This window comes from Typopeltis vanoorti, chromosome 1 (genome assembly GCF_054136105.1).
Source record: "Typopeltis vanoorti isolate ZY-2024b chromosome 1, IOZ_Tvanoo_1.0, whole genome shotgun sequence".
NCBI lineage: Eukaryota > Metazoa > Arthropoda > Arachnida > Uropygi > Thelyphonidae > Typopeltis > Typopeltis vanoorti.
The window spans coordinates 162698320-162712158 of record NC_143549.1 but is presented as its reverse complement, the minus strand read 5'-3'; the positions used below and the strand labels follow the sequence as shown (position 1 = coordinate 162712158).

Genomic DNA, 13839 nt, shown 5'->3' with positions numbered 1-13839 from the left:
TTGTGCTAATACAAATCAAGGAAAAAAATGACTTGTATTTTTATTAACAGTAAAACCTACCCACAAAACTATATTGAAAATAAAAAAAAAAAGTTGTGATCTTTACTTCATTCTTTTACTATGATTAGTCAAAGGTACAAGCTAACAGACTGAATGTGAAAATAATACCCAAATATAAAACCACAAAGAAAAAACTCAAAACGATCAATATAAAATGTGAATTAGTCAAATATATTATATATATTTGACTAATTCACAGAATATATTATAAATAGCTAAAAAAAAACAACAAAGATTAAGATGACTGGAGGGAAAAACTTATGGCATTAAATAAACAATGGAATAGGAAGAAACAAATTATAAAAAACATGGTGTGCGAGATGTTTTGAGCACTGTATCATCTTCAAATAAAAAGGGAAGATGAATGAATAAACAAACGATACCCATGGAAGATAGGTGGCAGAGCGCACTAAATAGACAGTCTTGAGCAACAGAAGCTTTATCACTGGTTGAGGACTTAACATGATCACTGCTATTTAGGATCAAAATCTCGTACACTTTTAGCAAAAATCAAACATCATTCAATTTCAGGTAATATAACAGTGATCAGAATAAGTCTTCATACTAAAATGACTTCTAAGAATGAGTTTTGTGTCTTTGTAACTGATGTCCAGTCCTCAACGTTCATGCCTCACTAAAGACTGGACATGAATGAATCGCCATAATGGGTGTATTTTGGTGTCCACTAATCCTCTTCTCAATCAAATAGCAGTTTGTCCAAAATACAATAAGTAACAGTGGCAGGAGACCCAATACAATATGATGATGGTTTACAAAAAAGTTTGTTTCTTCTTGTAAGTGTAAATGACTCTGGATATTATGGGAATTTTAACTATTCAGATACATTAAGGTTTTGATGATAAGGAGCTCCCAGTTGTTAAGCAGTACCAGATAAATAAATAGTGCTACCTCTGGTAGGTAGTAATTTTATGATACTGTACTACTGTGAAGGAGGGCGAGTTGACTTTTAATGTATATATCTGCCAGTTAAGATTGTTTACAGCATACAAAACTGGCACAAGTGTCTGTACGTGTGAATGAGAATGATGTTTAAGGCAATTTACTATCATTTGCTTTTGTTGTAGAAATCTGCTATGGGAGTAAAGATACTTTTTGCAGGATAGTGATCAAATTATATTCTGAATAAAGCCAAATGACAAAAAACACCATCAATGTAGTTGGATAAATTTTAAATGACTAAGGTATTAATATAGTTGAAAAGATGACCTGGAGAAGGCATTTATAGCAATGCATTTATATCTGTGTATAGATTCTGTTCATCCAAATGAAATAACCAAAGTGTACTACAAGATCTCAACAATATAAGCAAAGTCATGGACAGCAGATCTAAAGTGTCAGCAAAAGAGATGTTGGTAAACAGACAAACAATATCAAAACTAACTATTACATCTCTGCTGGTTGCAGAACATCACGTTTCTATATTATGTCTCAACTATAGTTATCCTTAAAAGTCTAAGTAACTCTGACAATTTTTGTAACTTAATGAAGTTACAAAAATAGTTTTTTTGTTTTCGACTATCTGCTACTTTCTCGCTGCCGCAGTTTGAATGAGAGAAGTAGAGTAGCCTATACACTACTTGGAAAAAAACTCAATGGACAATAGTGTGAGGAACAAATAGCCATGGTGCCCAATTAAGATGTAGGAATTCTCAATCATTCTTCTTGTAGGCATGTAATGAGGTCCTGAACTCTTGTGGGGGGGTAGATGTCCCTTGACCTCACCCGACATTCCAGTTCACTAAACAGATGTTCAATAGGGTTGAGATTAGGGCTCTGTGGAGACCAGTCAACCATGTAGTTACAGCAGCCTTATGACATGGTGCATTGTCTTGCTGAAAGACACAATAGTTAGCTTTGTAGACACTGCCACAAAGTAGGAAGCATTGCATTGTCCAGAAGGTTCAGATACTTCTCAGTGTTCAATGTTTGTCGCACCACAAACAGAGGTGCGAGTAAACACCAGGAAAAAGAGGACCATACCAACACACTGCTACCCCAGAATTTCATAGTTTGGGTTATGCACTCTCGTAAGAGTGCATCCACCACACAGAAACCATGCTCACAGCTGTTCATCTGCTCACGAGTGTGTAGCATGATTTGTTGACCATAACAGTTTTCTAAGCTTCCATGTCCCACTGTAAAGACAATGCTGCATTGTCTTCAGTGGTGCAAAGACAATGAAGACAATGCTGCATGTTAGTTTGAGTAATGTGGGACTTGCATATTGCAGTCCTACTATGGAAACCTATGTTGCACATCTCTGTTCTAAATGTTTTTATAGAGATTTGTGTTCTAGTTGATGACCAGAAGTCTGTCTTCAATGTGTCTGCCAACGAAGGGAAGATTTTACATATCATCCTTCATAGCGACCTACAGTCATGTTTGGTGAGTGTGGTGGGTCATCCACTGCAGTAAGCACTTGAAGTTGACTTCCTGTGCACTAATCTCAGTATGGTATCACTGATTGTTGACCTGAGATGGCCCAATTTGTCAACAATTTGCTGAACAGATAGGCCACGACATCTTATCACAATGGCTCTTTCAAACTCCGTCATTCCCTTCTTGCAGCCATTTCACCTGGATACATATGCACTGGATACACATGGGAGCATCATATTCCTCCAATTTATACAGGCTACAAACACATGACTAGTTACATGGCAGGATACATCTTACCTGTGGGAGTGTCCGTTGACTTCTTTCCAACCAGTGTATGAGCAATTAGCAGTTGTGATAAGAATTTGGTAATTATATTGGCAAGCACATTAAATGCAATTAAAAATAGGTATCAAAGGAGAGCTTTGATTCCATGATCTACTTAAATGTGTAGAATTTAGGAAGATAATAGAAACAAAGTGTTCCATGGTCAGGCAAGTTGGCTGCATTTCTGTTTCACAATCAAAGGTTGTGAAGTTTGAATCTCACTATAAAAATTGATACTGGAAATGTCAGGAGAAGAATTACACTGTCCAGTATGTGTGACCACTAATTTGCTTAATGGAGGCCTGAAGTAACCTGTAAAAGTTCAATGCTTAGTGTCTAAGCAAGGTTTCTTGATTATGTAAATCCGGCAAAGGTTGGTCGATTGGTAGAGCCTCTGCTACTAATGGCTCAGTTAAGTAAGTTTGAGCATGGTTAGTAGTTGAAAGTGGGCCAATCGTTCGATGCTGTTGGCACACTCTCCCTCGATGAGTCTTTGGACTCCCTGGAGGTGTCAAATAATAATAATAATAATAATTTCATGTTCAGTTTATTTTTATTCAGCTCCTATAGTGATTAATTTCTTGATAGGTAGCTCCATTCACGAGAGGGAATGCAGTTTTTTTTTTTAAATCAAATATATTCATAACAATAACTTTTCATTTATCAGCCTTCTCAATAACCTTAACACATCAGAGATTGCAAAGGTCAGTATTGGAAGTATTAGATGAAGGAAGTTTGACCTTAAATAAAACAGGGGCTACTTAAGAACCTGCGATTTAGCAGAAGTCTCCCTGACATGTTCACTACCTATTTGTAAACATGGGCCTAACCATAACAACTCCTGATGGATAGTGAACAAGGACCAAGTGAACCAAGGATTCAAATTTCTAATTTAGTTTTCTTTTATAGTTCTCAGGGGACTATACTAAAGACTGGAAATATACAAAACAATTTCCAGAAGCTCAGCATTAAAAATTTCAGGAATGAAAGTTAAAGCCCTGATGCTACCTCTCACTAAGAACCAAAGATTCAGTGGCAATTAAAAGCTTCTCTCAGTGCAATCTGCAATGAGAGAGGGATTTTGATTCTGTATCTATTTCTATCATTTCTGAGAAGATTGTCAGAGTTCTGATGAGGTTTGGGCTTGTTTTCACTTTTGTACCTTGAAACAAACTTCCTTGTTTTTTGCCTTCAAGAAATTTTTATCCTCTTTACCTGTTGAATCGATTTCCTCTATATATTTTCCTTCTTATATTCTGAAAAAAACTTCATTTGAAAATCATTTTGACAATTCACTAATACACTAAGAAGAGAATTAGTGAATATCTCTAGGAAACTATTATGATGAATTGCTCATCAGGTTGCTACAATAGTGCATTCTACAACAAAGGATCCTTTGAAAAGACATGAAGCTGATATAGAGAAGCTATTTTAGGCATGAACTTATTCAATAAGAGTTTGAAGCCCTATTAACATATCACTCTAAATGTAACTGGAATGATGATATTGGAAGTGTGGGAGATTCCCATCCTAAGTGGTAACAGTGTTCTAATATCAGTTTCATGTGTTTTCATTCTATCCAACTTCTTTCTTTCAGTACATCCTCTGGCATCAAGCAGAAATGAATACTTTTTAAAAAAAATTTAACACATGTAAGGGAAATTAGAATTTATTAGCAACTCCTATATATTTCACTCGCTGTAACACGAGTATTATTTAGGGAGAGAGCAAAAGAATTGGTTACAACATTCAAAATATTAACAGAAAAATGAGACAAATAGCACAAGTGTCTCAGCTGCCAAATAATTTTCAACAAAAATGATAAAAACTGGGTAAGCTATTTGTATATCCTACAGAGCAGCAGTCATGCATATTAATTTAAGAAAATGCAGTTGGCCTGCTTAAATCACATAAATATACTATTCTATCAGAAATCTTCAATATGATAGCACCTTTCACGACTCCCCACATTGCAGGCACAAAAACACATACTTCATGGAAATCTATAAAGAGGATGGGGAAATCATTTTGACAGTGTATGCAAAATAACGAAAAAAAAAAAAGTTAAAAGGGAGGAGTGCTAGCTGGTCATTTGAAAAAAGAAATATCTATATATATTATTGCATAGTACTTATGTATTCCTAAAATATACACAGTTGGCAATGTGTCAGAGAAATGGAAATCTGAAGTGAGAATGAGTCCAAGATATTGCCCGACTGGTCTAAAATGCTGACTGACAAGAGCTAAAGTTTTCCTTGAGAATAATGATACTTCATCTCATGTCTGACCACAGAAAATCAGCAGCATGTGAAGTCAGGATTCATGAGCAGTCTCTCACCATGCAATTCTATTAATGTTTCCACCAACATAAAAAGCTTGTTATGAATTTTCCCAGAACAACCAGCCTGGACAAGCCTTTGTTAAGTACAAACCTGTAAAGTGACATGTAACCCTGTAAGTTTTTTTTCATTTTGATATGTTTGGAAATGGAGAAAACCAAAGAATATTTTTTATCAGTATAATGACGTGGAAGTTTGCTTCCTATATTATGGAGTGGATGGAATCATTACTGCAAAATTTGATACTGATGTTCTACAGAATTTTGCTTATGTCTAACATTGTAGCAGATTTTACAGTAATGTGTCCACTTTTCAACATGATCACGATCCATGTCATGTTTGAAAACAATGACATCCAACCACTGGAATAGCAATCACAAAGTCCCAAAACAAGCTCAAAAGAATCGGAATTAATTAGAATGCAAAAATAGGAAATGGCAAGGTGGCTCTCACAATTTGTGGAACTTACTATTGATGTCAATTTGTTGTCAATTTCTGTCAATAAATACAGATATACCTCGATTAATGAAGAGGATGCGTTCCACAAAATTACTTTGTTAAGCAAAACTTTGTTCTCAGAGGTATAAATACTACGGCCATAATAGGAATACGTTCGTACATAAAGAAAATGAAAGACTTTTTTTTGAAAAAAGAAAAGCTTTATTAAATAAAAAGTCAATATTACATACCTAACAAAGATAAAATCATGACATTTTAAAATATAAATCTAAAGTTTATTGTTTATGCTTTTTTTTCTCTTTCATTTAATAATTGCCTATACTTAACAATAACACTTCTTCCTAAATCAGGATCATTTTCACTGAAAAAATTTTAATGTTTTCAATGTCATTCAAGCACCTAAATCTTTGGTTGCTAACACTTTTTCAGTAGGATCTTCTTTAATTTCATCTTCATTTTCTTTGGCTTCATTGCTAACAAGTTTTTCTAAATCTTCCACTGAAAAACCATCATCTTCTGCATTTAATAAATTTCTTACATCCTCTACGTTGAAATTTTCGAAACCTATTGATTGAGCCATCTGGATAATTTCATTTCTAATTTCTTGAATGTTATTTTCTTTTAGTACAACTTCTGGCCATAATTTGGGCCAAACTCCATTTAAGCATTTCTGAGTGATTCCTTTCCAAGAGCTATTAATGTTTTCAATTGCTGCTTTAATGATGTGGTTTTTCCAAAACGTTTTAATTGACATTTGCTCTTTATCTTCTAGTTCAATTAAATTGCTTAATGTACCATGCAGATAAGAAGCTTTAAATGTTGCTATTACTCCCTGATACATCAGTTGAATCAGGGAAGTTGTGTTTAATGGAAGAAAGACAACTTTGACAGGAATGCATGTGTCTAAAGTAATAAGATCAATAGGATGATGTCCTGGAGCCTTGTCCAACAACAAAAGGGCTCTTTCTTCAAAATTATTTCTTTGGCAATATCGTTTCACTTCTGGACAAAAATTATTAACAAACCAATCAGTTAATAACTCCTCGGTAACTCACGCTTTTCTATTAGCTTTCCATATTACATCTAAATTCATTTTTATGTTACTTTTTAATGCCCTCGGATTTTCCCTAATGGTAAAAACTGATAACAATTTTAATTTAAAACCGCCAGAGGCATTTGATCCAAAGAGTAATGTTAAATAGTCTTTGGCTGCTTTTAACTCAGCTGCTGATTTTTCTCCAATAGAAATGAAGCTTTTTGATGGCAGCTGTTTCCAGAACAAACTGCTTTTGTCAACATCGAACACCAAATTTGGTGAAAATTTTTCATGTGCAATTATTTCCTTTAGTTTTTCTGGAAACTTATTTGCAGCTTTTGCTGATAATTTTACAATACAAATTCTGGCCCATTTTTTAAATTTCTCAAACCAACCACGAGAAGCCGCGAAATTTTCTGCAATTTCTTCAGTTTGTTTAGTGATTAAACAAAAATAATTATTTTTCTTGAGTCACCATTTGAGTTAAAGGCATATGATGTTGTGACATGTCATCTATCCACAAACAACATTTTCTCCACTTTTTTTTCTAAAATTGGACTCCTTAAGCAAGTTAATTTTGATGCTGTAACATCTGTACAATTCTGAGTAGACTCTTTCATTTATTCTGATTGACTAAGTATGGTTGTTAAAGTTGATTGCGCTAATCCTAAAGAATGTGCCACGCCGGATTTTCTTTCACCCCTTTCAACAAATTGTACGATATTTAATTTATTTTCTAAAGAAATTGCTTTTCTTTTCCTTGATTCGGACATTTTTAACTATATGGGTATAAAAACAAAATATCAACTAATATTTACAAAATCTACAATAATGCTATCAGAGAACATATGCCATTTATTGCAATGCACACACTGAAACACACCCTACAAAGTGTAAGCAAAGACTAAATTACAGCGGATGACGCAAAACTGTTAAAACAGACACACAACACAGCTTGGAAGTACATGATGAGTGGCTGTCGTTTGCCAAACGGATGATTACCGGGCGTTGACCTTAAAATTTTAATATTTTTACGTAAAATGGGGTTGAAATTGCGGACTTCGTTACCATAGATAATGTTAACCGAGGTACACCTGTACATGGTTTACAAATAGTTTCTGTAGTTAAGCAGTTCTGTAGGAGGTTTTTGGTATTGAGATCACATTGTAATATAAAGAGTTTATTAAAAATAAACAATTAAAACCTGACAAGTTTTGTGCATCGTAAGACTCACATAAGTTTTAAACAACAAAAGCCAATTACCAATTAATTACACATATTACATGTTTTTGATAACTTCACAACTGTTAAATAATTGATAAACCAGAATTCAAATGGTAAATTCATTACTGTATGCATGTTGGAACATTACATTGCTAGTTGTTGCTATGACGTGTGCTGTATCCTAGATCTGTGGCAGCTAAATTTTTTGGTAAAAGAAGATCATACTTGATGTAAAATTAAGCCTCAATTTTTATTGCATTGTGTAGGGATACTAAGGATTTGTGAGGCTTAGATCCCTACATAATTGTTAATAATCTTTTGTTGTGTAAAACTTTTATGTACCATTACTCAGATGATGTAAGTCTTACGACACATGAAACTTCTCAGATTTTACTTATTTTTAATAAACTCCTTATATTACAATGTGGTCTCAATGCCGAAAACTTCCTACGGAAATACGTTTAGTTTATATATGCCCATGTTCCATAACGTTTGGAAGGAAAATGTATACAGGCATATTGAGAGCTTTACAAATCAGTAGAAAAACACAGAATGAACTCCTAATATATATATATATATATATATATATATATATATATATATATATATATATATATATATATATATAACTGCAAATGGATTCACTATCAGATAATATATAATACAGAAAGAAATGGATTGAACAATTTGAGACTATCCAAAATTACAATTAAATTTCAGCTGGAGGACAAAGAAGTCACTGACAAACAAGGAAAATATGAAATGAAACCAGAACAGGCTAGCCACTGGGTCTAACAGTGGATACATTAATGCAGTGGTCGCCAAAGTCGTCAATATCGATCCCCAGGGGTCGATATAACATTGTTAGGTGTCGATTCGGGCTCAGGAGTGTCGATAGAAAAATATAAGACATCATTGTATGGGTAATATTTAATTCAGTTAACTTGGATTACCTCCATCCTGAATGACAACGCAATTAAGAGTGAATCGTAGGAACAGTGACATGAACAAGACCTGTAAGATGGTGCAAGGTCATGAAAATAGTTACGGAGGCCAATCAAGTAGGCCAAAATGACGTATTTACCAATAAATGGATGTATGTGGTTCCCGCTTGGCCAGCGCGGCGGGGAGCGAGATGGCAACACATGCGCAGTCACTTATTTACTTATACTTACACGTATTCAATCCCAGTCTCATTTTTGCCATTTACATACAAGTGAGTCTTAATGTTCTAAAATTCATCAACATACATATTATAATTCAATCGTTATTCATTCACGAACTAAACTTCTCTATGCTGAAGAATTGAGAAGGGCTGGTAGTAATACCAGTGATATTAATACCAGTAGTTTATTAATATCACTAGTAATATCAGTGATATTACTAGTGATAGTAATAGTAGTAGTAATAGTAATATAATAATATATACTATATTATACATACAATAACACTAACTATAAAATAAACAATCTAAAAACTCACATAAGCGTCTTTTTTGCTTATGTGAGTTTTTATTATTACCTCCTATTATAATTACGTAATAGTAAAATAGAGGGGGGTTGATAAAACATCAAGAAACACTTGAAAGGGTCGACGGTCAAAGAAGTTTGGCAACCCCTGCATTAACATATACTAAACACTACTTGCATGCACATCCAAGGAAGAACTCAGAGGTTCCTTCTCAAGGACTGAAACAAAGCTCGTACATTCAGCAATGTAAGAACACTATTTTTACTCTGACATCAATTAGCATCACCACCATATTGGCAATGACTAAAACACATAAAGATAGGCTCTGGGTCAAATACATTTTTAGCCCTCTAACACTTTTGAGTTCTGGTATTGTTGAAGAATGATTTGCATTCATTGCAGCACACATACACTTTCAAGAAGCTCAGCAATAATAAAAATTAGCAGTGTTACATGGCCAAGAAATGTATCCAGCTGAGCTTTATGTTTATGTGCCAGTTTTAGACACCGCAAATAACTGGGATAATGAACAATCTATAATGTTCAATATCCCAGTTATTTGCAATACAATGAAATATTGATACCTAAACATCAATATCTTTAATTTGCAAGTCATAATAGGATCCATTTCAATTTTACGAATTTAACGTTACTGGGACTCGCTATACTATTACATTATACCATCAGCATAAGCACAGAAGGGAAAGGGAAGATATTTTCAATCCAGGACCCCATGATCTTTTCCCCTTGTGTCTAGATCAAATCCCCTTCCCAGGAGGATACACTAAGAGGATAGTGCACCAATTTAACATCATCATCTTGGCAAATTTGTTCATCATATTGAATTTCTTATGTGAATCCCATTAATGAAAGGATATGAGCCTATGGTACATTTTGTATTAATACTGTGAGTGAGCTTGACAGCATATTTATAAATAAGTGTACAAAAAGTTAATTTAAGAAAAGTCAATTCAACTTTTTAAAATTAACTTTAATATTTTAAAATATCCAGCTATATGCAACTTTATGAAGCTATTAAGCTTAATAATGTAAAAATTTCACATTTTACAGGGCTAATTTATATGCAGGCTGTATAAGTGAACATATATGCAATCAATAATGAGGAAAGATAGCTCTCACCTTTTTTCTGATAAAGAAGCAGAGGTATTTGCTGTATGGTCTGAATATCCAAATTAAATCACAAGTCCTTAGCAATATCAAGGATAAAAATCAACAAATTATATGCTGAGCTTTTGGAAGTTCAGCAGTTAGACCTTAAAATCAGTTATTCTTGAAAAGTAGAACAGAATAGCAGACTGTCTCTCAAGATCTATCTCAGAGGGAGATGATAAAAGGAAATACAAAAGTCATTATCAAGTGAATCCTATTTCTGAATACACAAGTGGGAACACATAGCAGTAAATGCTCAAAAGGAAGTTGGGGAAAAATTTACTTGCATCTTCAAGCTAGTAAGATTCCTAAAGATTTTTCTGTTAATTCCGAAATCCTTTGCTTTCATAGGAATGGAATGAGATATCTCAAGGATGCATCTATGAAAGGTAGTTTTCTTCAGGTGACTGTTCCTCTTGTGATGGTGTACGTTTCATTCTTCTCATTTTGTTGAACAAACTAGAAGAGTGACATATCACTCTACATGTCGCTCTTCTCATTTTGTTAAATATCCTGGGTTCATAACAAACTTGAGTTGTACAGTGTCTGATGGTAACAGAGGACAGAAGTTCTAAGGTAAGGAATTTAGAGGTATGTTGGTGAAGGCAAAGTAATGTCGAAACCAACTATTAAATCACAAAAGTTGTTTGATTTCTCCAAGTTTTGAAATAAAATCAGATTTTTTTAACATTGTATATAATAGTATAACAGATCCTAATAGTACAACATTTACCTGGCACTCTCTCATAACTGCAAGCAAAGAGACAATTCTCTAAGTGGTTACACTTTGTTTTTGAATTTCCAATTATTCACTTTCTAACATGGCCAATGCGTTTACAATATTTAAACCAAATTACCTATGTAATTATTAAACATTTTATTATACACACTTTTTTAATTATACTTTTTATAGATACTCCATATCATAGAATTAATCTAAACTCTTCTGAGGAAATGCACTTCAGTTTTTTTAATATCAAGTATGTAAGTACTGAGAGTCAAGACACTGTTGACTACTCTGTAGTGATTTAAATGCAAAGGTCTTTGTGAAAGGCTGAAATTTTGCAGTTCACATAGATGATAAAGGAAACCACTCTCTCTGCTTTTTTTTTTTTATGTTATGTTAAATGTTTCTTTTGTTATTTTCAGTCTACTTCACCTAGATTATGCTACCAAGATACTGTTCATTACCTACAGAAAAGTAATATAACTTGTTAGTTAGTAAAAGAAGATAGTGAGTCAGTATCTAAGGGGTAAAAAAAAGGGGGGAGGGAAGGACATTCATAGATGAGCTTAGAGAGCAAAAAGGGAAAGAAAAAAACAACAACTAATAATTAGTTTTATTAAAGAAAGAACAATTGAAAGCAACGATATTTTGGTTCCGACATAGTTTTGGAATGCTTATCTGCAACAAATTACAAAATACACTAAGAGCTTTTTTTTTATAGTCCTCCCACTCTGGATATGAACTCCAATCATATCTATCTAGAGTAAATCTAAAGATGTTACATAATAAAGGCTTTATCAAAGAAAAAAATAAACAAACTATTATAGTTTATCAAAGTCTACTCCGAAGCTTCTGCTGCTATTGAAAAACTAATATCCTGTTCTTCAAGCAACTGTAGGAGTAAAAATTATATTTATAAATAAATTTATTGAAAATAATTGTTCTAATGAACCTGATACAAAAACATTTAATAAAAACTATCAATATATATATATATATATATACACATTATTCACATAAATTAACAGAAAGCTGCATATACAAATTCATAATGAGTACATACAGCATCATCTGAAGATCCTAAATGCTGGCCATCTTTAATTCTACAGCTATGGCATACTTGTTGACATAACTCTAACTGGGTCACATATAACTCTCGACGCAAACTTGCAACTTCTTCCTGTAATATTAATAAATATTCAAAACAAATTTTTATCAATGAAAACAAGTATTTATAATGCTTTATTCCATCAACATGCATGTGAGGGGAAAACCAATACACCAGGGGAAAAAAATTTTAAATTTATCAAGTTAATGAAAAAAAACATTAACATTTATGAGATTAATGATAAAAGGAAATGTTTCCATCTCCTAACTCTTGCCATTTATTATTCAGCTAATTGGATCCAAACCTCTCTCTGAGATATCTCAGAGCCCATGCCAATGACATGTGTAAATTATTTCCATTCTTCATAAATAAGAGTTTGCATGCAGCACTTTAATTTATCTTCCACTCCGTCATAACCACATCCATTATATTTCTAACTCCAACAAAAAGTTTTATCAACCACATAGAGGAGGCATGAAACTTCTGACTTGGAGCTTTCAATAGGAAGTATACTTATGGTAACAATTATGACTCAATCGCAAGTATAAAAATCATTAATTGAAAGGAAGATGCATAAATGCTGCTATGTATTCTGCAGTACTGACAAATTTCATTATATGTTAGTGAGGATGAGCTTCAGTTCAACATATGATTACAGAAGGTAAAGTGTTATCATTTTTAATTGTGAGCAAGAGTACTAGATGGAAGAAAGGGAAAAGAAAATAATTTTTGGATGTTAAGAAGTGGAATAAACACAAATCAAAATCAATATTTAATTTATTTAAGTTTAACAAGTTTAGTAAATGGAGATGAAGAAAAATGCCAATGTGTTGAGAGTATGGAACTTAACAGTCTATAATGTAACTTTCATATCAAACAATGTACAATCAAGCAATCACAGCTTGCAGAGTTAACTGATCTGCAGAAATTCAAAATGTTTTGTACATGGAAAAGTCAAATTGGAATAAAAACCAAAGATGGCATGACAATTTTTTTTGCAAAGTTTTTGATTTTAAACACTGAATTTCCATAATATTCATCAAACAATCACTGAGGATTAACTTCTATACCGAAAGCTAACATGTATTTTATGTTTAATAAGTGTTGCTTATGTAATTTGCAAAATGTAGCTAATAAAAATTGATATATTTATCATTCCTTAGTTCAAATATTCTTTCTCATAAAAAAAAATAGTCATGGTAAAAAAAAAAAATTATATATCTATAATCTCCACAAACCAAGAGTACAAATTTATTTTTAATTATTTTGAACTAATTTACCCCTAACAAACTTTTGGAAATTGGTAAGCAGCCAGTCACCATTTCTTAATCACCAGCGATAGTTGAGTTCATGGCCACTGAAGATTAGAAGGCTTTAAAGTGAGAGTAAAAAAAAAAATTTTAAAAAAATAAAAATAAATAAAAAAAAAGTGCTAGCCATTTAATGTCCCTACATATTAATATCTTAGTGTCAATTTTTCAGTGGCTAATTCCTCTAACTTGTGAAGTTCAAAACTCAAGTT

The 13839-nt window shown here is 33.0% G+C and overlaps 1 protein-coding gene across 3 annotated transcripts in view; it reads right to left on the bottom strand.

Moving 5' to 3' along the window:
* LOC150110590 (phosphatidylinositol-3,5-bisphosphate 3-phosphatase MTMR4) overlaps positions 1-13839 on the bottom strand; it is a 360520-nt gene that overhangs the window by 100892 nt on the left and 245789 nt on the right. For all 3 annotated transcript variants that reach the window (XM_090399896.1, XM_090399904.1, XM_090399910.1), the window contains exon 12: positions 12273-12389. In XM_090399896.1, the coding sequence (XP_090256022.1) occupies positions 12273-12389 (117 nt within the window). The remainder of the gene's footprint in view (positions 1-12272; positions 12390-13839) is intronic.